Consider the following 27517-nt stretch of genomic DNA (forward strand, 5'->3'; position numbering starts at 1 on the left):
CAACTCATCCTGATGGATCATCCAGATGACTTTCAGAAATTTAAGCTTAATTTTAAAGTTCATTCAGCTGAACCAATTTGGACAATTTGGATGGAGATCGTCCATTCAATATGGTATAATGTTTATTATGCCCCTGATGTTATTCACAAATTATAAACCTAAACATAATTTCATTTTGTCACACACGAAAATTGACAAAACCACAAAAAGCATTTTTCCACGAAAACCTAAAAACAAAATTTTCACGCCCAAAACCCTAAAAACGCATTTCCGGACAAAATTGCAAAAACTTGTTTTCCCGCAAAAAATCGCAAAAACGTGTTTTCATGCCAAAATCACAAAAATGCGTTTTCACGCCAAAACCCCAAAACACATTTTTTCGCCAAAACACAAAAACATGTTTTCTCGCCAAAACCACAAAATGTGTTTTCCCGCCAAAACCGAAAAATGTGTTTTCTTATCAAAATGCATTTCCCGCCAAAACTGCAAAACGTGTTCCCCCCCCCCAAATCGCAAAACGTGTTTTCCCGTCAAAACAAATTTTTCTCGCAAAAACCGCAAAAACATATTTTTCCGCCAAAACTTTTTCGCAAAAACCACAAAAACGTATTTTACCGCCAAAACACATTTTCCGCAAAACGTTTTTTCATGCCAAAACTACAAAAACGTGTTTTCACGCCAAAACCGTAAAAACGTGTTTCCCGCCATAACCGTAAAACGTGTTTTCTCGCCAAAACCGAAAATTGTCGTTTTCCTGCCAAAATCGAAAAATTTTGTTTTCCCGCCAAAACTGCAAAAAACGCGTTTCCCACCAAAACCACAAAACGTGTTTTTTTGCCAAAACCAAAAATTGTATTTTCCCGCCAAACCGAAAAATCTTTTTTTCCCGCTAAAACCGAAAAATCGCGTCTTCTCGCCAAAACCGCAAAAATATTTTTTTCCGCCAAAACCAAAAATTGCATTTTCCGCCAAAATCGAAAAAACTTCGTTTTCCCGTCAAAATCGAAAAATCTCATTTTCCGTCAAAACTGAAAAATTTCGTTTTCCGCCAAAACCGAAGTTATAGTCGGTTTATTATTAATACTATTTTTATTTTGAAACTAAAGTTTTTTTTTAAATACATGTTTATCAATTTTTTTGTTTATTAGAAGTTATTATTGTAGTAAAATTTTAACATATGATTAAATCAACACAAAGGTATTTTGGTAACTTGTTTAGTAAACTCATTTGGATGGAAATAAAGATAAAAAAACAAACATAAGATCCATTTAGATGATTCATCTTGATGAGCTATCTGGATGGACAAATAAACAGTCACAAAAATTTGAATGGATCATCTGGATAGATCATACAAATGAATCATTTGGATGAGTCACAAAAATTTAAATGAATCATCTGGACAGATCATACAAATGAATCATTTAGATGAAGATGAAAGAAGGTGAAACGAACAGCCCCATATTCTCTTATTGCTTTGAACATTCTCCTGCGTGCCTAGCGGAATTTTGATTTTGAAGAAAGTTTCTTGAAACCTAGTATAACTTTATGGATGACGTGTTTTTCTTTTTCTGATGATTTTTGTTACGCGGTACAATATTTGTCGGGTTTTTTTATCAACTCAAACCAAGCCCAATTCCATTTCATGGGCCAACTCCACTTACTGCATGTGTGTCTTCTTCTTTAGGCTGATGAAACACAATAGTGATGATTAGGCATGCACATTCGAATATCCATATATATATACATCGGATTTTTTGAATATCAATTATTTTGGGTTTTGAAAAAAATCATATTCAAATATTATAAAAGTTGGGTCTTCCCGGATACGAGGTTCATAATTTAACTAAAATAACCAAACTACCATTTGATACGGGTAGGGGCCAGCTCAAGGTATATACGTGTTCTTAGGCAAAAAAATCTCTAGACTATATTTGTGAAGTAATTTTGCCATATATCCTTTCTACACTTATTTTTACAAAATAAATGATGACATGGCTAACAAGATTGATGACATAACTTATAGTTAATATGACATGGATAATCACATTTATTACTGACATATATTTTTGGTAAACTTTATAGAATATGACAATAACTAATACATTACATTTAATATTGATTTATATTTTTATTAAACTTTTTAAAATATGGTAATAGTTCATAAATCCTCACTAAAATAAATATATTGAAATATGCATTATAAATTTTGAAATACATTATTTAATTTTATTTTTATAATTATACAATTTTTATTACTAATATTTTCAAAATTTTCTACATCTTTTTCAAAAAATTAAAAAATTGTTAATCATAATTTCATTAGTTTCTTTTAGATATCTACAAATTTTATAAATATTGTTTAGTTCTAATTTTTAATCTATATGATTTTTAGTAATTTTATACAAATTGATTTAATACATTTAACCAAAATAAATGGATAAAAATGTTTATCTAAGATTCGAATTTTAAATATATTACATATATATATTATTAAATGTAATTTAAAATAAACAAAATTATTTTTTTCTTAATTTTATGCTTAAATAATCAACGTTATATTAAATATTAGTCAAAAATAATAAAATATATAATATAAATAAATTTTATTTTAAATATAATTTAACTTTTAAAAAATGTATCACTGCACATGGTGCAGAAAAACACTTAGTTATATATATATATATATATAGGCAATTTAATTTTTGTGGACCTTTATCACTAATTATTTAAAAAAAAAATTAGATTCTTCTTTAACATTACTAGGGGTGTGGCTCCGCACAATTGTGGGGATGTTGACAAACAGGAGCGGATCTAGAAAACAATAAAACATGGAACACCATATATAAATAATAAATACATATATTATTAAATAAAATTAAATAACATATTTTGAAAAATTACAATCATTTATAGAAAATTAAATTAATTTTTAAAATTTTATATATAATTATAATGTATCAAATAAAATCAATAAATCATTTATAAGCTTAAATATTAATTTTAATGAATATTAAAAATAATATGTTTCACATAATAATTCAATATAAAATTTTAGTTTTTTTATTTAAGTCTAATTCCTAAATTAAACTTAATTAAAATAATTGTTTGAGTAAATTTTAAATAAATTTTATATTTCTGAAGAAACATATATTAAATAAAATAAAATAAAAAATTAAAGAAAAAAAAGTTTAGGTAACACAAAAGCAAAAAAAGAAAAAAAAATTTTGTGACAAAGTGATTTAAAGTGTTTAAAATTTTGAAAGACTAAAAACAAAGTTAAAAGAGGAAAATAGTTTAGGAAACACAAAAACAAAAGTAAAAGGGAAAAATATTTCTTGACAAAGTGATTAAAAGTGTTTTATTTTAGTCTAATTGTTAAAAGCAAACTGAATAAAAATAATAATTTGAGTAAATTTTACATAAATGATATATTTTGAAGAAACTTATACAAAAAAAAAAAGAAAAGAAAAACAATTATAAAAAGAAAAATAGTTTAGGTAACACAAAAACAAAGGTAAAAAGGAAATATAGTTTGTGAAAGTGATTAAAAGTGTTTTTTTTTTAAAAAAAGGAAAAAAAGATGAGAAAGGGAGGCTCGAACTTGAATTGGGTGGTGCATCTTTAGACATGAATATGCAAGAGAGCTATTACTTTCTTCATGTTCATAATTACACAAAAGTTTATATTATTGAGCATGTGGCACGTGCCACACCCACTATGTGTGTGGGTACGCCCCTGTTGACAAATACATATGTAGTTGTAGTTTTGAAATTTAAGTTTGGGTCGACGACCTATTTCCACACCATAACTATCATATAGTAACAGATCCACACAAACTTTCAACCTCGTCATAATTAGACACAATTAAACTTTCTCAACCTATTTCCACCCAATTTTAAAGATCGAAACTCGTTTCCACACAAACGAAGATTGAGGTTGGTTTTGATAGTTTATAACGTTAACCGATATTAAACCCGATGGTATCGGTTGATATTGGTACGACGCGACCCAGACGAAGATCCAACTTAAAATCGAATAGTATCCGACCCGAACCACTATTAGTCTTCTCCACATCGATTTTCCCTTTTGGAACCCTAGAATCAAAAAAAAAATAGAGAACAAAACAGAGTGAGAAACCCAGAAAAGATGAGTAACGAATCTGGAAATTCGAGTGGAACCTCTGCCGGTCGAGCAAGAGGTAGGGTCGTTGGTGTGCCAAAGAGATGTTGGTGTGGGGAATTGGTGGTGTCGTTGATGTCCAAGTCTACAGCAAATCCTTACAGGAAATACTATCGATGTGCATTTGCGGCTGAGAAAAGGGTTAGTTTACCCTTTATATGAACGCCATTGTTCTTGTTCATGTGTGGGTTAATAGAATCAAAAAGTATAAAGTGACAGACCTTATGTCTTTGTTTGTAGCTGAGTAACGATAATCACACATACAAATGGGTTGATGAGGCGTTGGTTGATGAGGCAGAAGCATTGAAAATTCAATTAGGCAGACTTGAGCAGACAATAGTTCATGAGCGTGCAGAAGAAGAGAGAAAGAGGTTTGCAGAGTTTGAAATGAAGTTAGAGACAGAGGTTTTTAACAGAATGGAAGATGCCATTACTCAAGCCAAATGGGAGAACAAGAAAGTGATGGGGATTGTTGTTTTAGGATGCTTGAGCATGGTTGTGGTATCTAAGCTAATATAGCTTCAGTTTGATAAATGTGCTTTGTTTAGGATGTCGTTTCCAAGAATGAAAGATACCATGAATTTGTTGTTAAGTGTGTGTTTGTAAGATGTTGGAAGACAAAAGTATGTTATTTTAGATGTTCTAGTTATTTTTATGTCATAAGAATCTCGAGAAACAAAATCTAAAAGCAATTAAAATATCATACATTGATTTCAAACCTAACAAAAGAGAGTTTGAACACACCAAAAGAGAGTTTGAACACACCAAAAGAGAGTTTAAAAACCATGATAATAGACCACAATGCCGAGAAACAAGGTCCTAGAACCCGGAAAAAGTAAGACCACAATGCCGAGAAACAAGGTCCTAGTACCTAAAAGCAAGAAACAAGGCCCTAGAACCACAAAAAAAAATATTTCCTTCACTTCTTCACTTCACATTAATCCGAGAATTTCCACTTCTTCACTTCACTTCATTCCTTCTTCACTTCAAAACTTCTTAGGATGAGTGTTTTGAGTGGAAACACCTTGAGAAGATTCAGGCTGAGAAGAGTCACCACTTAAAAAAGGCTGAAATAACACATACCATAAACAAGAGAAATCAAACACAGCACACACCATAAACACAAAACGACATACACCAAGAGAAATCAGAAACTCACCTTTTTTGGATTCTTTTTATGGAATCTGGCGTTGTGATTGGCTTCACCACATATTCCGCAATGCATGATTCGCTTTAAGAACTTCTCCTTCTTTTTCACTGGTGATTCATTCACTCCTTTTTTTCTCTTTTTATCTGCTTTGGTTTCCTTCTTTCGGCCTGGTTGATCTGGTGGCGGAGGTTCAATGATTGGTGGTTCTGGTCCCACGGGCCAGAACTTTGCTCCCCGCAACGGAACAATCCCTTCAGCATATGTTTGCCTCCAAGTAGTTGTCCTAAACCAGTGAACCACAAAGTCTTGAGCTTCCAATCCTCTTGTCGTCATCACTCCATATGCGTGCTCACAAGGAATCCCTGTAATCTCCCATCTCCTACAACTGCAAGTTCTATTTACCAAGCTCACTCTATGTGCACATCCATGAAGAGTCGAAGAATATGTCATGTTCGTCGACGGGTTCACCGTGCATGCCGAAGCCTTCTCATGCAAAGTCTCCAGCATGTCAATCACATATGGTGTGCAAAGACCTTCGTGGCTGCTGGCAATGACATCCCTTTTTGCTATTCGAACCATTGCTAATCGAGCAATTGTTTCCAACATCGGTACAAAAGGCTTCTCTCGAGCTTTACCTATTGAGTTGTTAAATGATTCAGTTGAGTTGTTCTCGACGTCCTCACAAAAGGGTCCGAGCTTGTAGAATGCCCTACACCACTTCTCGGGCTTTGACTTCATCACATCATCATAAACGTCTCGATCGTAGCTAAATATGTCCAACAGATTTGCTCTATAGTCTCCCTCGTTGTAGCTCCAAGCAAGGTTCCAAATCTTTGGCTTCATCTCAGGTTTCTTCCCATATTTTTTTTTCAAGTTACCGTAGATGTGTCTCACACACATTCTATGCTCAATAAGCGGCAGCTCTGTCTTCACAGCCGCAATCAACCCTTTTTGACGATCAGAAACCATGAAATAGCCGTCTCCTTCATTTAATCCTAGATCAACCTTGATCTTCCTCACAAACCACAACCAGTTAACCTTGTTTTCAACTTGTACCACAGCCCATGCGATTGGGTAAATCGCGTTATCAGCATCCCGTCCCAAAGCCACCAGCAACTGTCCCTTCATCCTAGACTTTAAAAAACAGCCATCAACTCCTATTAGAGGCCTGCAAGTTTCTTTCCAATTTCTTCTAATGATGTCAAAGCAGACATAAAATCTGTTAAAGACATCAACCTCATCGTCATTACGCACGCAGTCAAGCTCAACAGAAGAATTCACATTCGATTCCCTTATCTCACTGCAGTAATCACGCAACCTTCCAAACTGCTCATCATACTCTCTTTCAATCCATCTGAGCGCTTTATTCCTAGCATGTTGACATTGCGGCCTTGTTACTCTGATCTTCCATTTCTCCATAATCAGCTCCTCAATCTTCATCGGCATAAAATACTCAGGTTCTTCTCTGATCTTATCAACGAACAAGCGAGCTATTGCGGGTACTTTGAGCATCTCACATGTGCCAGTAGGAACACAGCTATGATCTTTCTTCAGTATCTTCACCTGCCATTTATTAGGAGACTTTCCTGAGGTTGAGCAGTATATACGCCATGAGCAGCCTTTACCTTCACACACAAACCCAATCTTTGTTTTATCATATCGATTCTGCTTGATGTTCCGACCCATTTTCAGAGCATAGTCCAGCACTGCCTCCTTAAACGCAATCCCACTAATGAAGACTTGCCCTACATACAGCTCTCCATTGCCTCTCTTTATATCATTACGCTGATATACCGTCTTTTGAATTTCCTCTCCCTCTTCTTCACTATCATCCTCTGTCTCTGGATAGAAATTATGCTTCACTCGAGGTTCATCAACCCAAGTCATTACTTCTTTCTCAATTTCATAGTCATTGCGCTCTCTTCTATTTTCACCATCAGAGTCAACATCAGGAGCTTCAACATCGGGACTCTCTGACCGGAATTCAGGAACTTCAACTTCGGGACTCTTTGACTCTAATTCAGGAACGTCATGCCAATCAACAGGCACATCAACACAAGATTCCATTCTTAATTTCTGGAAAAAGAAGATGATGAACACAATTGTTAATGTATGGAATCGAAACCAAAAGAGACAAACGAAGAAGAAGGGTGTAGAACTCACCTTGTTTCTTCAGTTTCGACGGCTGGAACCAACCGGAGTAGGGATGGCGTGGCTTAATCTTCTGTTTCAATGGCGCTTCTTTTCGTCGGGAGAGAGACAACGACATACACGATTTGGGATTTTTTTTTTTAATTCTAGGGTTTCCGGGTCGGGTTAGAGGGTTTAATTCGAAATTTGGGTTAACTGATCCTTTATATTGGTTAACCCTTTCTAATCGGGTCATTTTGGTATAATTAGGTTAACTATTGGTTAATGTTTTATTCAAAGCCTAATTAACCAACAGTAAACCGTTTTGTGTGGATTTTAGATCATTTCTTAATTTTGTGTGGAAACGAGTTTCGATCTTTAAAATTGGGTGGAAATAGGTTGAGAAAGTTTAATTGTGTCTAATTATGACGAGGTTGAAAGTTTGTGTGGATCTGTTACTATATGATAGTTATGGTGTGGAAATAGGTCGTCGACCCTTTAAGTTTCTTCTATTGTTGAAGATGGAAAAACAATATAATAGGCTGTTGTATGTGAGAAAGTCAAAGTTTAGTATGAAATGTGAGGAAAAGAGGGAAATGAGTAATTGTGTGTGTAGAATGTTTAAGTTTGTATATCTCATTAAACGCAAATATATATGAAGAGAACGGCCGCCAAGGCAAAGAATATCTCATTCCTTCATGTTGATTGCGTTATGATTTTATCATGTATATAACATGTTATGCATTTTGTTTCAACCATAGTAAATATAACGTCAACCTTTTTTAAACTATTAAATCATAGAAATAGTTCTCCCCTGATGAGGTACTTAGTCGTAAATGGGTTTTTAATAACTTGCAAATAAGGAATTGGTAAGTAATTTTAAAAAAATTAAAGTGACAGAAGCAAAGTTGGGTTGACGGTTTGAAAGCTTTGTAACTTCACTCACGTGGCGTTTGTGGCCACCCTCGTTGTCCTTAACATTGGATGGATTTGGGTCATCTCCTTGACCTTCATTCTCGTTGCTGGCAGAATCGGATATTTGGCCAGTTTCCCCTCCAACAAATGGAGCTTCAGTGGTGTTGAAAGTCTGGAAAACAGTTAAACTTGTATTAGTCTAACATGGATTTTATGATAATGGTCATGAGAAATTATAGTATAACACCTCGTGGTTGATGTGGTCACTGGTTCCAGAAACAGTGAAGGTACGGTGGTTTTGTTTGAAATTATATTGTGTCACACGTATCTGGAAAACAAATTATTTCCCAGCAAGTTCCACAAGGCATAGTTGGAATTCCTCGCCGAGACCACCATTCATCTGCAGCGGGTGTAAGAATTAATTAGCTGTAAAATGGTTATTACAGTGCTATACTTTAAACTAAGTTTGTGTGAATCAAAAAACATACCTCATTTAGAGTCAAAGCAGCTGCATTTATTTTTTGTGAGTTTAAGCATTTTTCTGTCGAAGACCACAAAAGTGGCATTGTTTTATGTTCATTAATTTTCTTGATAACACTATGTAGAATATTGCTGTTTTTCCTTGGAATGTTCCCTGTGAGACGCAAGTTAATTCTGTAAAAATCTCAAATAAAGAGAAGTGAAACTGAAACTATGTCCTTCATACCATTTCATTACAAACCATTTTCAAGCAAAAATAGTATTAGAAAAATCTTAGCATAACATAAGCCTCAATCTTTCTTCACATCTACTGCTCCGTCTTTTTCTCTGTTGCCTTCTTCCACAATGTTTTTGTTTCTTTTGTCTCTTCCATAATTTCACCCTCTAGATTATTATCTTCTTCTGCACCAGCAGGAAAACAACTCATCACTACTACCAAAATCTAACCATCAACTACATTTGACTCCTTTAAACAACACCAAGTCAATATCCTTCCTATACATGGTCCAAAACCTTACCTTAACATCTTCTGCATTTTGTTTCAAGCATGCATAATATAACGTTAACACATTTTAACTATTAAATTATAGAAATTATTCCTCTCCTATGAGGTATGTAGCCGTAAATGGCTTTTTCAAAAACTTGGAAACATGAAAAATATTGCAAAATCCGAAATAAGAAATGCATAGTAATTTAAAGAATTGCAAAGAGACCGAAGCAGAGTTGGGTTGACGGTTTCACAGTTTTGTAACTTCACTCACGGGGGTGCTTGCGGCTACCCTACTTTCCCTTAACACCGGATGGATTTGGGTCATCGCCTTGACCTTAAACCTCGTTGCTGGCAGAAGCCGATGCTTGGCAGCTTCCCCTCCAACAAATGGAGCTTCATTGGTGTTGAAAGTCTGGAAAACATATGAACATGTGTTAGTATAGCATGAATTTTATGATTAAAATTCCTGAGAATTATATCATAATACCTCGGGGTTGATGTGGTCACTGATACCAGCAACAGTGAAAGTGCGGTGGTGTGGGATGAAATTTAACGGTGTCACACATATTTGGAAAACAATTTTTTTCCAGCATGTTCTTCAAAGCATTGTGGGAGTTGTTCACCAAACAATAAATTGGATAGTATAGCTGATTTGTTTTATGTTCAGTAATAAATCATCTATAATAATTTATACAAAAAATAACCAAACGAAAATACGAAACAAATCTGAGAGTTCTAAGTTTGTGGTTGCAAAAGCTTGGAGATGGTCAAACTTCCTCAGCATGAATTTCTGCACAGCCATAGATGAGGGTCAAGTCGTTAGAAGATCACAAACATACATAAAGGGCTTTATGGTTCTTATAATTTTTCAGTCGAGATCAAGAAACTGTTAGGAAAATCAACGATTTATTTATTTTTACATTATGAAAGCAAAACATGACTGAAACCGTAGAATAACAGAGATATACTTATTAACTTTTCCCACTCACCTTGTGTAAATGGTGAAGAATGGAGCTCTCATGACGTAACAATTCCATGGCAGCTTCCAACTCCCAAGCTGAATATAAAATAAGTAAGTTTGTCAAAAATAGTTCACAATCAGTGATGCATCACATAACCAGATTAAACTATCGTGTAGCTCGCTTACTGACACACAAATTCTGCATCAAATATTACCCATCACGATATAGAAACCAAATCATAAGCGAGTTGTTTTATAAAATTAACATCCAGCAACTAAAGGATTCCATCAGCACATCAAAGGCTTCAGCTTTTTAGTACATGACTTAAAATTTCAAGGAATCATGTTCATATACTTTTTCTTAATCATGCAACCCCACAATGAATTGTAACTTTGTTTTGCTAATAAAATTATAACAATTGACCATGAACAAATCAGACCAAGCGGATTTCATCAAATCAAAACACTCATCACAAAACAATCACTACACAGAGGCGTTTTCTTTTTTTCAGTCAATAATTCAAACGTGTATTCAATGGGACAAAACTATATTAATCAAAAAACTAAAAGCAAAATAGAAGGTTAAAAAGGTACCTGAGAGATAAGCATGGAGCGCCGAAGCTGATCGTTAATATCTATGAATCAGCAGCACCAGCTTCTATATATCTTCCTCTTTTTATCAACATCATCTCAAGACCAATTAGGAGGCCTTCCAGATTCGGTCTTCTCAGCTCGCCTCCGGGAAGAATGTCGTTGAGAAGGAGAATAGCCGGAGCCGTTGATGAATGTGCCATTGCGAAGGATCTAGCGATTCTTTGCCATGCAATCATCGTGTTTTTTCAGCTTCTCTTTTGTGTATGGGTCAAGAGGTAGAAGCCTCTGAAATATATAGGAGAAAGGAGGGGAACTGAAGAGACGGAATGCATTTTGATTGTTACGTACAAGAAACGAAGAGGTCGGAATCGTTACAGAGTTTAATGTGAATAACAATTATTGTTGAATTTAAAGAAAACATTGAACGACAGGGGAGGTAAAGAGATGAGAAGAGAAACTTTGCAGATTAAGAGAAACGGGGACGGCAAGTTCAGCTGTGGAAGAAGGAAAACGATGAAGCCCCTAATCGACGAAAGTACAAAACGCGGCGTTTACTTGATTTACCTTTTTATCGGACCGAACGGAGAATCAGACCAAACTATTATTTTCTTATTTTTATCAAACCAAAACATGGATAATCAGACCAAACTACAAATCATTCGGCCGAGAAAACCAAAAAGTAGGCGGCCCCACAATCATCAAAAATGCATACGTGGATGCTCTTAGAAGAGAGGAAAGTGTGGCATTCATTTTTGTTAAAAAATGTTTGGGCTCCGAAGCTCATGCCCCCTTGCCCCCATGTCCTAAGCCCGCCTTGGATTCGTGTACTTAACCAAAATAACAAAAGTACTCATTAGGCATATTTCAAATTGGTTATTTTATGTGAAAGGAAACATGGATACAATTTGATTTAGATATTTTGTATCTTAAGTATTTTTTTTTTTACGCTGATTTATTAAGATATTACAATTATGATATGAAAAAGATTACATAGACGATTCGACAATCGACAATACTCTCATACGCCTAACTGCATCACCTGAGCCGTCCTATGAAGATCCACGCCTGGCCAGATTTATTTGCACCATGTTGAAGATTCCTTGTAAGTTTTTCTTATGTAGTCTGCATAATTGTTTAATAAACCGCTCTCTCCGGAACTTGAAACCTGGATTTCCTGTAATCTGCAATAAATTGCATAGTCTGGGATTCGAACCCCAGACCTGGATGTAGAAGCCTTTAAACCTTAACCAATAAGTTAGGATGCTTCCACGGTTCCACCATCTTAAGTATCTATTTTATCCATAAATACTTAAAACAACTAATATATCTTATTGTAATTTAATTTTAGATATTAATATTATTATAATTATGACTAAAATTTATGTTTGAATATGTTGGATACTCATTCGGTTTTCGATGTAGGTTAAATTCGATATCGATTTTCAGGTTTTGAAAAAGAACATGCTGAAACCGGGTCCAATCGAATTTGATATCTTATTTTTTGGTTCTAAGTCAGTTTTTTGGTGTGGTTATTATGTCCAGCCTTAGTGATGACAATGAAAGTGTTTCTTTGATTTTTTCTGACAAAGAAAATACGGAATACTAGAGAGTGAGTTACAAAAAAGTTATTTCTTTCTTTCACTTTAACCATGGTAAAATCCCAAAATTTTGTTTAAGTAGTTCTCCTTTCCAATATTTAGAAAACAAAAATCTGGTGTCATTTGTTTTTTTTCATTTTAATTTGAAAAGATTTATATACTTTTTGAGTCTAGAGGCTTCATCTTGTGTTAGCTCAGCCGGAAAACCGTTGATGCTGTATTTGTATGATTGTAGCAATCGAATAGCAAAAATTGACGTCTTCCTTGATTCCTTGGCAGATAGAAGATAAATTAGATGGGGGCTCATGCCCCCGTACGTTAAACCTTTTGTCCGCCTCTGGTTTTATCATCTTTTTGTGACTCTAAAATAGGCTATACACTTACAAAACCCAAAAGAAAAAAGGTGTGCGGAATAGTGAATGAAGAAACTATGAAATAATTTGAACAAATAATACTAGAAATGATATGGATCTGAACATGTTAAGGTAAAAAGTCGATGCATAGTTGAAAACTGGAGTTGAGATCCATCGCAAATTAGTTTTCGATAGAAAATATAGAAACCTGCTGTTTCTCTTTAGTACATGAAGCTAAGAGAGGCAGAAAGAGAAGTCAGAGAGAAATTTGTTTCATGTTTTTTTTTTAAATCTTTTTTTGGGTTTAACAAAATGTTAAAACCCTAATGATTTTCAAGTGCTTTATGGGATATATCCATGGTTTTAAAAATCGGTTTAGGTGTTGTCTGGTCATAGCCGAAACGATTTACATAAAATATGCTTTATATAACTCTAATTGGTTCAAACCATTCTTCATAGGTTTAAATCGATTAAAATTAGTTTAATCTATTAAATTAAAAAATAATGTTAGTACATATCCACAAATTTGTCTAATTTCCTTTGTTTTGCATATCTAATTTTGATAATCATTAAAAAGAAATTATAACTGAAGCCAAAAAATTGTCTAGACAGCAAATTGGTCATAGGCGAAACGATTTTTCATAAAATATGATTTATATAAATCTTGTCAGTTTAAACCATTCTTAATTGGTTTAAACCGATTTAAAAATGATTTAAATTAGTCTTTTTTAACAACACATTTAAATTAGTCTAATCTATTAAATTAAGCAATAATGTTAGTACATATCCACAAATTTGTCTAATTTTTTTTTTTGCATATCTAATTAATATAATTCATTAAAATAAAATTTCTAATTAAAGCCAAAAAATTATCTAGACGGCAAACTGGTCATAGCTGAAATGATTTTCATAAAATCTGATTTATATAACTCTAATCAGTTTAAACCATTCAGTCGGTTTAAAATCGATTTAAATTAGTCTTATCGATTAAATTAAGAAATAATGTTAGTACATATCTAAAATTTGTCTAATTATTTTTGTTTTGCATATCTAATTTTGATAATTCACACTGGAATTTTGAGCATATGTCATCATACAATATTTTTACTTTAGATTGAGTACACTAGTAAGAGTATGAGTGTAAGAATATTGTAAGATATTTCAGTATAGTTTAATGTAGGAGTTCTTTAATGTAAGAAAAAAAACACTGTTTTAGAGAATATATAATCTTATATAATTTGTTACGAGAATCTATGGAATACATATGCAAGGTGAGTCATGTGACGAAGTAATTATAATTATGCTTCTTGGTCAACTAAAATGCGGCCCTTAATCATATTCGTAGGCCAATCCAAGTAATTCAAAGTAATTATAGTGTTGTTTCTTAGAGCATCTCCAACCCCACTCTATTTTTCACTCTAAAATAGAGTTTAGGGTAAAAAATGCTCCAATGGTACTCTATTTCTCACTCTATAATAGAGTGAAAAATAGGTTTACTCCAAATATAGAGTAACTTGTTTTTTTTTTGTTCATCACTCTATTTTCTACTCTAAAATAGAGTACCATTGGAGCAAACTCAAACTCTATTATAGAGTTACTCTATTTTAGAGTAAGAAAATAGAGTAAGCCATTGGAGATGGTCTAATTACACCCACCTTCACAAAGCATAAGTAAACAAGTAAGCTATGAGAACACTTCTTTGATTAGAACACATGAAGAAGTCCGTAGAGTGATTAGAAAAAGGTCCCCCATTTCTTTCACTTTGACCCCTCTAAAACCCAAACAATACACAACCCCAATAGGCAAACGACAATCAAGCTAAGGAAATGGCAATCGGACTCCTCACAACATGGTACTTATCTGTCCAACTAAACCATCCGAACTGGTACTGACCCTTTTCAGTCACATTCATCTTGTCCTTCCGTATCGTGACCATGATTTTAAACCGCTTCTTTTGACCAATCCGGTTGAATGACAACACACTCGGTTTAGCCTTAACAGAGACTCCCAATGGCGATCTAGCACTGAATATATATGTGCTTGTTGAGTTACCATTCCCAACATTTGTAACCGTTCTTTTAACAGTCACCGTCCTATTGAGATTTGGGATCGAAATTGATGGATAATTAAGGTTATAACCAGGGGGGATTTTACTTGGACATTTGAATGTCGGGTCAATATTGGTAAAACCAACTGAGCAACCGTAGAGAAGATAAGCTCGGTATGATGCATCATAAACTAAACCGGGATCAGCAGCTTTGGTAGGTCTGAAATGTCCTGACCCGAGTGCAAATGGATTTGCAGGTAAACCACTAATATCTTGGATCGGTTTCTTCTCATCATTGGTCATCCAAGCTATAACAGTTACAAGAAACACATTAAGTACATCTTAAAGACTATTGAACAAGAGTTGGGTTAGGTAAACAAAACCAGCCAAATAATCAAGTTCTTTTTTCTGTTTACCAGTGGTCATAAGAGCAGATCTTATAGCAGCACTACTCCACTTAGGATGAATAGCTTTAAGAAGAGCAATTGCACCAGAAACATGAGGACAAGACATGGAAGTTCCTGTGTAGATATTATAATCAGCAACTCTTTGATCTACCCAAAGTTTGCTCGGTGAATCAGCTCCGCTCCACGCAGCTAGTATATTCAGTCCTGGTGCAGTAATATCCGGCTGTAAAAATAGTAAAATATATTAAACCGGTTTATTCGTTGTAGTTTTTTGTTTGCTCAAGTTAAAAGAACTTATAAAGTTACCTTTAGAATATTAGGATCTACCACATTCGGACCACGACTAGAAAACCCGGTCATTAAAGGAGCTGGCTGGTTTTTGTAAACAGTGGTCCCTGGTTTGATGAAAGCTATGGGGTTTTTATCGGTTTTGATATAGTCGAGAATTTTTTCGACCACGGTGGGGGTAACGGCAGCAGTGGCAACAAAGTGAGAGTCTGAAGGAATTTCATTGCCGTTAGCTAGAGAATTCCCCAGAATCATACCAACTCCTCCGGCTCGTTTTACTTCCATACCTTTACCAATTCTTGAACCTGCTCCTCTTAAACATAAAACCACTTTACCATTCACAAGCTCCGGTTTAAGTGAATTCGGTAAGCATTGCCTTCACCAAAGAAACAAAACCCAGCAAATTAAAATAGAAAAACCAAATAAGATTAACTATCAAACTTAATAAGAGAGCAAGTCTTACGATGTATTATTCAATGCAATACCGGGAACAGCCACATTAGCAGCATACACCAGAGGCGCAAATTTATCCATTTTAAATGCTGTTATCGACTCCGTCTAAATAACACAAAAGAAAACTATATGTTATACCAGTACCGTGCAAAGGTTTTTGGAGGTTCGAAGCAAGTTCAAAAATACATTTTACATGATATCTTTTTTAATAATAGTTCTATTTAAATTCAAATTATATAAAATACTTTTAATATATATAACACTAAAAAGATTTGAATTATTACATAAACGTTTTCTAAAATTTCTTCACCAAAATCTTATAAAAAAAAATTAAATCATGATCAAAAGTATGAATTTGTAATATAAAAACAAAGATACAATTTTTTGACTGAAATGTTGGTATCTGTCAAAAAAGTAAATCTTAGCACTTAAATTAAATATAATAAACTATATATTCAAAATGTTATAATTTTTTTTATCAAATTCTCATACATATATAAAATAAATCTAATTTATAGCATATAAAAAGAAGACCAATATGGATCAAATATTTACAGTTCTTTAGAAGTAAAATCTTTATAGTTTTATTTAAAATAGAGCAAAAATGATCGCAAACCTAGTTATTCTAAACATAAGTCAAATTCAAAATCAATTAAAAATAAAAATCTAACTAAGAAAATATGTTAACTACCATGTAAAAATATATTTTGTAATTAGGGGTCCTGAAATTTCTACAAATTTTGGGGGCTCTAGGCAAATGTCCTTTTAAAAAGCTCGTAAGCACGACTCTGTGTTATACAAAAGAATACCATATGCAATAATGCATATATATATAAATGACTTTTTTAATTGTGGGGTAATATTACCTTGACTGTATATCCATTACCAAGTACCAGACCCCCAACGAAAACTCGATCAAGAGTACTAGCTCCGACGGTAATAATCCATGGCGCTGGGTTCGACAAAGTCCCCGGTTTCGGCCCTGAGTTCCCCGCGCTAGCCGCAACTACGATATTTCTTTTAACCGCATGCAACGCTCCTATCGCGATTCCATCTTGGGAATATGGCAAAGGGTCCGTAGTCCCGATGGAGACGCTGATCACGTGAACCCCATCGCCGATCGCATCATCAATCGCGGCAAGCATGTCTTCTTGTAGACATACGTTTCCGTCAACTTTTTCTTGGTTGGGCTTGGCCCAACAGGCTTTGTAGACGGCTAGACGAGCTAACGGTGCACCACCTGATGCCGAGCCCATGGCAAAACCACCGAGTGCGGATGCACCTTTGACTCTGCGGCCAACCGCGGTAGAGGCTGTGTGGGATCCATGTCCGTCGGGGTCTCGTGGAGACAAGAAGTCTCTGTTTGCTGTAACGTTGAACGCTCCGTAATATTTTTCGTACCCCTTCACGTAATACCTTGCTCCAATAATTTTCCTGTAATTAGTGAAAACGAAAACATGCAAAGTTGCAATTGTTAATTCTTTTGTGTGAAATCCAAATCACTGTATAATTAAAATATTTAAAAACAAAATATGACATACAACTACAACCAAACCGGGATATATATAAAAAAGTAGTAGATAAATAAATGTTTTTATAAGTAGTATTTACTATGCACAAGCACACAAATAGTGAATCCTTGAACAAGTAATATATGAATGATATGTTAAAAATATAGACATGTAAACCCGGGAACACATTGATATTGTAAACATTAGATATGATTATAAAGCAAACAAGGGAGAAGTCACGGGTGTCCAAGATTATCTAGAAAGAATCAAATAAGTTTTTGTCCCTTACATATATTACCAAAGTTTGTTATAAAAGAACCAGAGCTTATCTAGATACCAAAGTTTCAATTTCATGTAACAAAATAGCCAATATATATGTCTTTTTATTTGTACGATTTTATGGCAGTCTTACATAAGTGAACAGTAAGACTTTGCAGAGTAAATATTTCTAATAATTTATTTTTATAATATATACATATATTTATGTTACATATTATTTAAGATAATAAAGTAAGAATAGAGACTCGTGAACGATGTCGCAGAAGCTTAAAAGTTGGGATCAATTATAGCAACCGAACAAAACACTGAGACAGCGACCTAATGTTTTGGACAGTGCAAGTCACAAAACTATACCTTCTATGGGAAATGTTGCTATATCTTGAAAAAAGGAAAAATGCATGTTGTAATAAAATGGAATCCTAAACCCTTTATCAAAAAAAATGGAATCCTTACATATACCTTAATTGTAAAATATTGAAATAATTCATTTTAAACAATTTATTTGGTGATTAGATTTGCAGTATTGCAGAATGGTTTGTATAATTAAAACAATAAATTATGTTGAATGATGTATTGTTCTTAATGTCTCTTAGATTTCACCATTTTTTTACTGATGATTCTATTAAGAATATATCAACCTGACTAATTTAAGAAAATATTCGTCTACTTTATTGCATGGGTGGAACGACGATGCTATTATGCCAATTATACGTACTGTTTTTATAATTATATATAACTGAAAAATCGTGAAATAGTTTCAGGATTCTACATTTCAAAGCTCACCAGTCGTCACAACTAACATCATTATTCACAAACATACATGATTTTCATATGCACAGGACCTTGATGATCAATACGGAACAATACATCACATCATATATAGAAAGAAGTTTCTCGCACTGAGCATATGGTTCATTGGATCTTTGCTAAAGAACCAAAGATGATATGGACGTGTAATATTTTATTAATACATTTCTAATTCTTTTTTTTTGGTGTAATACATTTCTAATTCTTGCCAAAAAGATTTGCCTTTTTTTTTGTTTTTACATATTTGGATTTTTGGGGTTTAAATATTTGACTAATTCAAGTCATAGAACTAGATATAAATTGCCACGTATGTGTATCTATACTCTACAGTCTGTATAATAGATATACAGATGCCAACATCCTTTGTATCTCAAAAGAACTACATCTATTTGTTTGACAGTCAAAATAAAGAAACTACATATATGTAGCTAAAGTAAAATTGAGTGAATATTTAAAACGATCAATAATTTAGTTAAGATATTTTTTCTAATTTTGTCACGAAATAATATTTTACTTATAATCAAAGTGAAGATATTTATATTTGCTTAGAGAAATTGGAGAAATTATCTTACCGGTTGCAGTGAGAAGAGTTAAAGGCAATTCCGGTTTGGCAGATTCCTTTCCATGATTCTGGAACGGGTCCCATTCCTTTGTCACTGAAACTCTTTGATTCCGGCCAGACCCCTTTTATTTTTCCAAAATAAATATGAGAAAAGAAAAACACATTATTCTCCGATTATATCTCAACAAGGTGGCAATGATGGATTAATAATATGGTTTAAATATTATAATGATATGAAACCAAAAGATGTAAGAAAATAAATTAGAATTTTCCTTGAATCTTGAATTTCTTGATCATAACGCAACTCTTTATGTTCTAGTCACGTAAAGATTCAAATATCAACGTTGGAGTTAGGTCCAGTTAAGTTTTGTATACGTTTTCCATCAAAATGAAAACAGTGATTATTCTCATAATTCAATAAATATATTAATCTAAATATCGAAAACCCATCTTATGGCTGTTATCTCGGCGCCTACATCCGTATGTGCGTGCGTGAAGAAACAGGAGACAAAAGCAAAAATACAAAGCAAGGATATAACACAGACAAAGGTTCACATGAATTTGATTCTTTACCATTCATTTTATCCTAAAATCGTTAACGGGAAAACTGAAAATATCTATAAACCATAACGTGTTAATTTAATTAAGTCAATAATTATGCTTTTTAGTTCGTTTTGCAAATGACAATTGATTATGATACTATCTTATCAGAAATAACAAGTAAAGAATATATTAACGGAAATGGTCTCGCTTTTCTTTGCTAAAATAAAATACTGACAGCTTAAAAAGAAACCTATTTTCATATTTTGTAACTAACAGAAAATAATAATATTCTAAATATTCAGTAGAGACAGCTTAACTTACCACTGTCGAGGACACCGACGATGATTCCATCTCCATGTTTTGCCTGCTTCAAGAACTTTCTTCCAACGCGAAACCGATCGTCAACATCGTTTTTGGGGCGTTGAACCTCATCTCCATCGGTTTCCTCCTCCTCCAGTCCTACAAACTCCCATGACCGTGTAGTATGCGTTTCATATTTTCTTGGGTGGCTCTCGATTACGGAAATAACCTCTTCCAGTTCTGATATAAAAAATACATAAAAGTCAACAAATTTGAGTTTGAATGAATACCATTTTCCAATCATAGCAAAATAGTATTTGTTTTCTTCTTACTTTCTAGTTTAGAGGCTTCATCAGGAGTTAGCTCAGCTGCAAAGCCATTGATGCTATGTTTGTAGCTATACAATAGCGATGATTTGGCTCCTTCTTCGGATTCTTTAACCGAATGAAGATAAGATTGATGGTGTTCTTCAATTTCGTGTAAAGCTTTATCACCTTTATGTTCTCCAAAATAGACTATATACACCTACAAGTAAACCCCAAAAACTATCAATATATTTAATAGAAATGTGAGAGGAATTGATCAAGAAAATACTTGAAATTTGAACCCAATATGTTAGCATGGATATTTGGAATCCAGAATCACTGCAAATTAAAGTTTGGACTGTAGAATGATTAATTTAACGTTTATAATAGAAAATTAATAAGAACCTGTTTTTGTTCAGAGCAAGAAGCTAAGAGGGGGACAAGAAAGAGGAGAGGGACGAGAGAAGTTAGCTTCATGGCCTTGAACCTTTTTTTGGTGGAATGTTGTAGACCTAATGGTTTATAGGGGGTTGATAGCCTATTTATACAAGACAAAGAGCAGCAAGTTTCAAAACTCTAAGAAAATCATGTAAAGAAAAAGTTAGAAGATAACAATTTTAACTAACCGTGGTAATCTAATGGTTGAAAATTCACCATATCTGTCGAAGTCAAGGATAAGTCTTACTCATTGAAACTCCATGTTGGGCCTGTTGGCCACTAAAAATGTTTCAAATGGTTAGGAAACTCACTTTTTACTTGTTAAAATTAGTTGGTTCCAATATAGTAATCAAAATAATTAATGGATTTGAAAATTTGTTCATCACATTTCTTAAAAGAAAATAAGATCAAAAACTTTTCTTAAAACATAACAATGTGAATTTAACTACGTTAATGTAAAACTACATCTATATATATATATAATTTTTTTTTCTCTTTTTACGGCAAGTGTCAGATGGTTTGATGACACGTGTTTTTCATGTATTTTTTTTTTTTACATTTTAAGTGTTTTTTCCTTTAAACTATTTCAGTTTGCCCAAGTACTTTCAATATGTGTACCATCTAATCATTTTCGCACTAAACATTATTGTATGAAGTTTGATAATATATATATATATATATATAAAGTTAGTTTTTTCTCTTTTTATGATAAGTGACAGGGGGTTTGATGACACATGCTCCATATATTTTTTACATGATCTAAACTTAAAACTTCCATAATAACTGAGATAAAAAAAAATCACAGTAACACTAACTCAATAAAGGTTTAGAGCTGAAAAGAGATCAACAAACAAGACTAACTTACCTCATCTTACCATAGATATTTTGGCTAGAACAAACAGATGACAAAAAAATATAAAATATGGGACAAAGCATTCCCCCGAACACAAAGGAGCGCAATCAAACACCAACGCAAAAAGCCAAAAATGGGTCAGAGAAAGAACCAAAGTTCTAAAAGACTAACTCTGCGCACTTACACCAAGGGACGCAAGAGAGAAGATAAACAACATGAGGGAGCGAGAATGGAAGCCAACCACCGGTAACAAGTATTATTATATACACAACACATTATAGAAAGAAAAAACACATAATATATTAGCATATTACCTACTAAAACACCAAATAATACTCTTCATAAATAAAAACTGACCACAAAAAATCATGCTCCTTCCATTCCTAAAAGATGTATGTTCTGGAAAAAAAATTGTTTCAAAACGATACATTTTTTACCTTTTTAATGTATGATTTTATGAAAAATTGTAAGTTTCGAAAAAATTAATGGTGTTTATTGAATTTCTATTGGCTAAAAATTATGAAAAATTGTTATTCACAAAAAACAATGCATATTTAATGAGTTTTCTTAATATAAGTGAAAAGTCTAGAATATGCATCTTTTAAAACAGAGGGAATATTTAACAACAATAAAAAAATACCATGCACGAAGCGCGGGCACGTCCCTATTAGTAATTAATCTATTCTTTGTTTTGTCAATTGATGATAGTGAATTTTCAAAGTATACTTTTATATTTTAAATAGTTAATAGAGGTGAACATTTTTTAACATAAAATGTATAATTTAGGACAAAGGAAAATAGAACTTTAGTTCAAATAACAACAACTAGATATTGATCTGTGCATTCAAAACGTAATATATTTTCTCACAAACTTTTATAATATAATATATATTTTTTATAAACTTTTAGTTGTAAGATAATTTGATGTAAATTTACTCTAACAGTTATCCGAAACAATATTTTCATGAATTGTTTGGTGAATAAGTTACAATATCTTAAAGATATATAGTTTTTTTTTAAACTATTTCCCTGATGATTTAGCAAAACAAATCCATCATATTATACTTTTTTCTTGGCTAATAGGCATTATTTACACTCATCACTTCATATAAATATTTATAATTCCAAGAAATGACGAAGAAAAGTAGGGAAATAAATAACAAATGAGGGATCCACGTATGTAATTTGACTACGATAAAGTATTTGATTGGGGAGATTCAGCTCACCATGCCTTCTGTTTTCTTGGGAAAAACTCTTCTGGCCGTTTTTTGTTTGCTAAGCCAACTCTCGTCAGAGAATTCTGAACTTTTCTACCAGCGAAACTTTCAATTTTTCTTTTCACTTGATATTTAGATAATATGATTTATATATTATCTTCTTTCGTTTTGGGAGGTGAGACGACAGGTTAACCTTACACTACTTACAGAGAACATCCAGAATTTAAATTGGTATAACCCTAAGTCATCTGTTTATGTTTATATATATATATTGGTATTTTTCAAGTTCAATTATTATTATAGTTTCAAGTTTAATTATTATTACATTTTCAAGTTTAACGGTAGCTAAATGCTGTCAAAATTCATTGAAATCAAGAACTTATGGTGTTAAGGTAGATGGTTCCCAACCTAAAACCAATTGGTGATAACTAGAGTGGTCCATCTATCTTATATATTACATATGATTTATTCCAACTACCGATGTGGGATACTTTGTGTCTAATACGCTCACTCGAGATGATGGCTCTTTGAGCGTCAATCTCGGAATACTCGGACAAGGATCGATTGACCAACTTTGGGCCAGATCGATGGATCGGGTTGGACTTCGTGGATCGACTTCTGATACCATGTTAAGCTAGATGGACTCCCAACCTAAAACCAATTGGTGATAAATAGAGTGGTTCATCTATCTTATATATTACTTAGGATTCCTTCCAACTACCGATGTGGGATACTTTGTGTCTAATATATGGTTTATTGGTTGAACTGTAATTCAGAAGATTGCTAGTGATTTTTGTAAGAAAATATATAAACTAAATATTTTTAATATATATGAATAAATTTAAAACTTTATTCAAAACTAAAGAGAGTATATAATGCATAAATTTAAAACTACGTTTATTCAAAACTAAAGAGAGTATTTTACAAGGTAAAAAATACATGGGTTTTATTTTAGAGTCAATTCGTTAAAAAATCTAAAAGAAGTTAGAAATTAAGTAAATGCACATGATGTGATAAGTTGTGTGTCTATGGACAAAGATACCATGGTGTGGGATTTAGGATATTGAGTTAATCATGGAAAAGGTTGTGTATATGGGATACAATTTGACTTTATTTTAACAAGTCCGCGAGCATTATCTAGTTTTGGTTTTGGCTATGGATCTACCTTATGAATCATGACCAAATAATAAAGTGTAGTTGAAGTATATTTGGTGCTATGATTGAATCTTTGAAATATATATATATATATATATATTGACTGACGAAATTATATATGTTAGTAGAAACAATTTTCATATTTACAGAATATGCTCAGGTCATGTTTATTTTGGTATTTGATTGCAATATTGATATTCAGTATTGGAATAAAACATCTGATGTTATTTATAAATGTGTTTCTTTTTATAATATGTATTTGCATCTAGATACAACATCTAGATGTCAAATTGTTCGTTTGTTTAATTTAAACACAGCTAGTTAAAAACTATAAAAGACATGATTCATAAATTTATAATTAATTAATTATTGTATTTGAATAAATATGTCTACTATATTTCTGAAAAAATAATTGTTGAGAAATCAATTTTGAGGTTTTGGCAAGAATTCAATTTTATGGCTTCAATTTGAAGGGAAATCAAAATTTTACGATTTTCACCAAAAAAAATTATTTTCTAGTTTTGGTGGGAAACGTGATTTTGTAAGTTTTCAGAAAACTTGATTTTAGCCGTAAAACATGAGTTTTCGGTTTGGCAAAAAAAAGTGATTTTGGAGATTTTGACGGGAAAACATATTTTTTATATAGGTGAGAAAACATAATTTTATGGTTTTGACATGGAACTATGATTTTGCGGGTTTGTTAGAAAACTTAATTTTGCGGGTTGATAGAAAATGTGATTTGCGGTTTTGGCAGTAAAACCGATTTTATGATTTAATGGAAATTTTTGATATTTGAAGGTTTGGTGAAATTTTTTTAATTTTTCAAATTTTAGTGAGAAAACCAATTTTATGGTTTTGGCGATTATATGGTTTTGGTGAAAAACATAATTTTACAGTTTTACTGAAAACATAATTTTGCAGTTTTTGTAAAAAATTCAATTTTGTAATTTTGACGGAAAACTTTGCTTTTGTGGTTTCGGCGGATAACATGATTTTGCAGTTTTTGTGGAAAACTTAAATTTACTTTTTGGCAAGAAAATCCAATATTTTTTATCTTGGCGAAAAAAACTAATTTTCTAGTTTTGACGAAAAACATTATAGTTAGATATAAGATTAATAATTAATATTAACTAATTATTTTATATTATATAGAAGTTGTATTTAAATCCTTTTAATTTTGATATGCAAATTATATGTAAATTCTACTTTTTGCCTCTCAAGTTCTAGATGTTAAGAATTTTGCATCTACATATAATATTTAATTACTGATCAATATTATCCAAAGAAACATCATATGAACATGTGTATCTAGATAAATCATCCAATATCAAAAACGAACAATGTCTTATTATTTTATGGCAGTTCGCAGATTTTTTTTCTTTGTGTAGACGATATTTTTTTTACAAAAACCTTATGTTTGCACGTTTATTCTTGGAGAATCAGAGATTTCATTAGACCATACTCATTTGTCCTTACCTTAGAATATTGTACATCTCTTTTCTCTACTGATTTTTGTCATCTCGAAGAGTCACAATATCTTATTATCATTTCTTGGTTGAGCTACCAAACCTTCAGTAGATTAAACAAAATCTTACAGCTATTTCTTTCCACAAAGCATAAGATTTTTTATTATTATTTGTTATTATGACTAATAAATTCTGAACTGAGTTTGTACATTCTCGCAAAGCTGGGAATAGTGTATGTAACATGATTTCTTTTCAAGTGTCATCATAAGTGTTTTCTGCAAAATAAAAATACTTTATATGGTTTTGTATTACAATTTTATTTTTTATTTATAGAAAAAAAAATAAAAAATATCAAGTAACAATTAGCTTTTTTACCCAAAAAAATAACAATTAGCTCTCAATATAACTCTTATGTGTATATTTTTTTTAAATAATTTGTATATGCATGTGTATCAAAAATTATCATAAATTTAAGATTTAACTTAAACCCAAAATTTTAAAGATTTAACAAGTTATATGAAATATGCTGAAAATAGATACAAAATTTAAGAATTTAGTTTTAAAGGGGATGGAGTTGCAAAATAATAGCTTAGAATTTAAAAACAAAAGCTGAAGAGAAAGTAAATACTCCATACGTTTTATTTTAATGTTCGTTTTAGGTTTATGCACACAGATTAATAAAACATATAATTTTGTATATTATCAAAATAAAAACACAATTACGCACCTAACTATATTTCAACCAATAGAAAAATAAAGTGAAGAATCTTATTAATAAATTTTGCATTAAAACTCTAAAACGATACTTATTTTTAAAACGATTTTTTCCCTACATTGATAATTAAATCGAAACGGATGGAGTCTGATGTTTAAGGAATTTGTTCTGAAGGAAAACAAATTAAAAGACAAAAACTTTACTGGTTAAAATATTTGGTCTCTATAGAAACTATTTTATCGTGTAAATCTTTGTTCTATTCTTAATATATGTATATAAATTATTGTAATACGGAATTATAATTCATTTTTTTGTATCATCAATTTGTTTTAAAAGTTTGTTCAAATGAAGTAATTTTAAAAGATATATAGTTTGCATTTTTATAAATGGACTGTAAGATTACAAAAGAAAACTACTTGGAGGATTTTCGCTCATTTCAATCATTGCATTTTTTAATTTTAGTTCTTAATTACTAATTAGTACTTTCCAATCAAGCTAGAGTAGCCTTTGATTTTTCATCTTAATTATATTTCAAAAACTATTTAATTGGACAAATATAATTGATATATCTAGTGCTTATATAGAGATGTTTGTATTTTACAAGGGACTTGCCGAAGCCTACACCGTCAAGCTATAGGTCCCAAATCCTTACGCCCCATGTTCGAGCATTTTATTCTTTTTTACTTGGAATTCGTGTATAATTAGATATAATATATCTCGTTCTGCAAATGTATTAATAAATCAAGATTTTTTAATAATTAGTCCTTTTGTAACTTATCTTTTTTTTCTGAACATTAGGTGTAACTTATCTTTTCAAAAATTAAATATAGTTAGAAATCTTGAATGATCACTCTTAAAACCCCACTAAACTGATTCTTCTCTTTACGGACATGGGCGCCCTATGCCGAAGCCCAAATTAATTTTTAGAGGACTGGTTTATCAGCGACGCCCAAAGCCAATATGTGAGAATTAGATATTTATGGTATATCTAATCTATTAATTTATGGTCCTAATTTTATCTACAGTTTAGCAGTCACTATAAAACCATTTAATTAGTGTTTAACATGTCTTATTTTATAATTTACATTAATTATTTTAATATAGAATATCAGATATAATCTGTTTTCTTAAAATAGTGTTCATTTATCTGTTATATAAACTTTTATTTTTATATATTAAATATGTTTCAAAACAAAAATACACCTATATTTAAGGAATATCAGTTAATTGTAATTTTTAGATAATTATTATCATAAAAGACTTTCCAAAATCGCCAAAAATGAAACATTTAATAAATTTATCTTTTGATGCAATTCACTAA

The 27517-nt window shown here is 32.1% G+C and overlaps 3 protein-coding genes across 4 annotated transcripts; 1 reads left to right on the forward strand and 2 right to left on the reverse strand.

Moving 5' to 3' along the window:
• Positions 1-3112: 3112 nt before the first annotated feature.
• Positions 3113-13895, reverse strand: LOC103839652. Its single transcript, XM_033280935.1, has 5 exons — positions 10900-13895; positions 10334-10401; positions 8863-10134; positions 8622-8774; positions 3113-8546 (listed from the first exon to the last, which is right to left on the reverse strand). The coding sequence occupies exon 5, from the start codon at positions 7394-7396 to the stop codon at positions 5327-5329; it is 2070 nt and encodes a 689-aa protein (XP_033136826.1). The 5' UTR covers positions 7397-8546; positions 8622-8774; positions 8863-10134; positions 10334-10401; positions 10900-13895; the 3' UTR covers positions 3113-5326.
• Positions 4147-4698, forward strand: LOC117127696 (uncharacterized protein At4g04775-like). The gene is made up of 2 exons (XM_033278320.1): positions 4147-4320; positions 4420-4698. Exons 1-2 carry the CDS (start codon positions 4147-4149, stop codon positions 4696-4698), a joined length of 453 nt encoding a protein of 150 aa, XP_033134211.1.
• A 244-nt stretch (positions 13896-14139) lies between the features above and the next one.
• LOC103839651 (subtilisin-like protease SBT5.6) lies at positions 14140-20957 on the reverse strand. Of its 2 annotated transcripts, none has more exons than XM_009116151.3 (10): positions 20758-20957; positions 20380-20572; positions 20069-20287; positions 19215-19326; positions 16912-17479; positions 16056-16150; positions 15611-15968; positions 15314-15527; positions 14499-15205; positions 14140-14237 (listed from the first exon to the last, which is right to left on the reverse strand). In XM_009116151.3, exons 1-9 carry the CDS (start codon positions 20827-20829, stop codon positions 14664-14666), a joined length of 2373 nt encoding a protein of 790 aa, XP_009114399.1. In that variant the 5' UTR covers positions 20830-20957; the 3' UTR covers positions 14140-14237; positions 14499-14663. The 2 variants fall into 2 exon arrangements, with proteins under 2 accessions (XP_009114399.1, XP_033136825.1); XM_033280934.1 differs by having other exon boundaries at positions 14140-14234; positions 14496-15205.
• Positions 20958-27517: the final 6560 nt, after the last annotated feature.

The sequence above is a fragment of the Brassica rapa genome, chromosome A09 (assembly GCF_000309985.2).
Source record: "Brassica rapa cultivar Chiifu-401-42 chromosome A09, CAAS_Brap_v3.01, whole genome shotgun sequence".
In the NCBI taxonomy this organism is placed as follows: domain Eukaryota; kingdom Viridiplantae; phylum Streptophyta; class Magnoliopsida; order Brassicales; family Brassicaceae; genus Brassica; species Brassica rapa.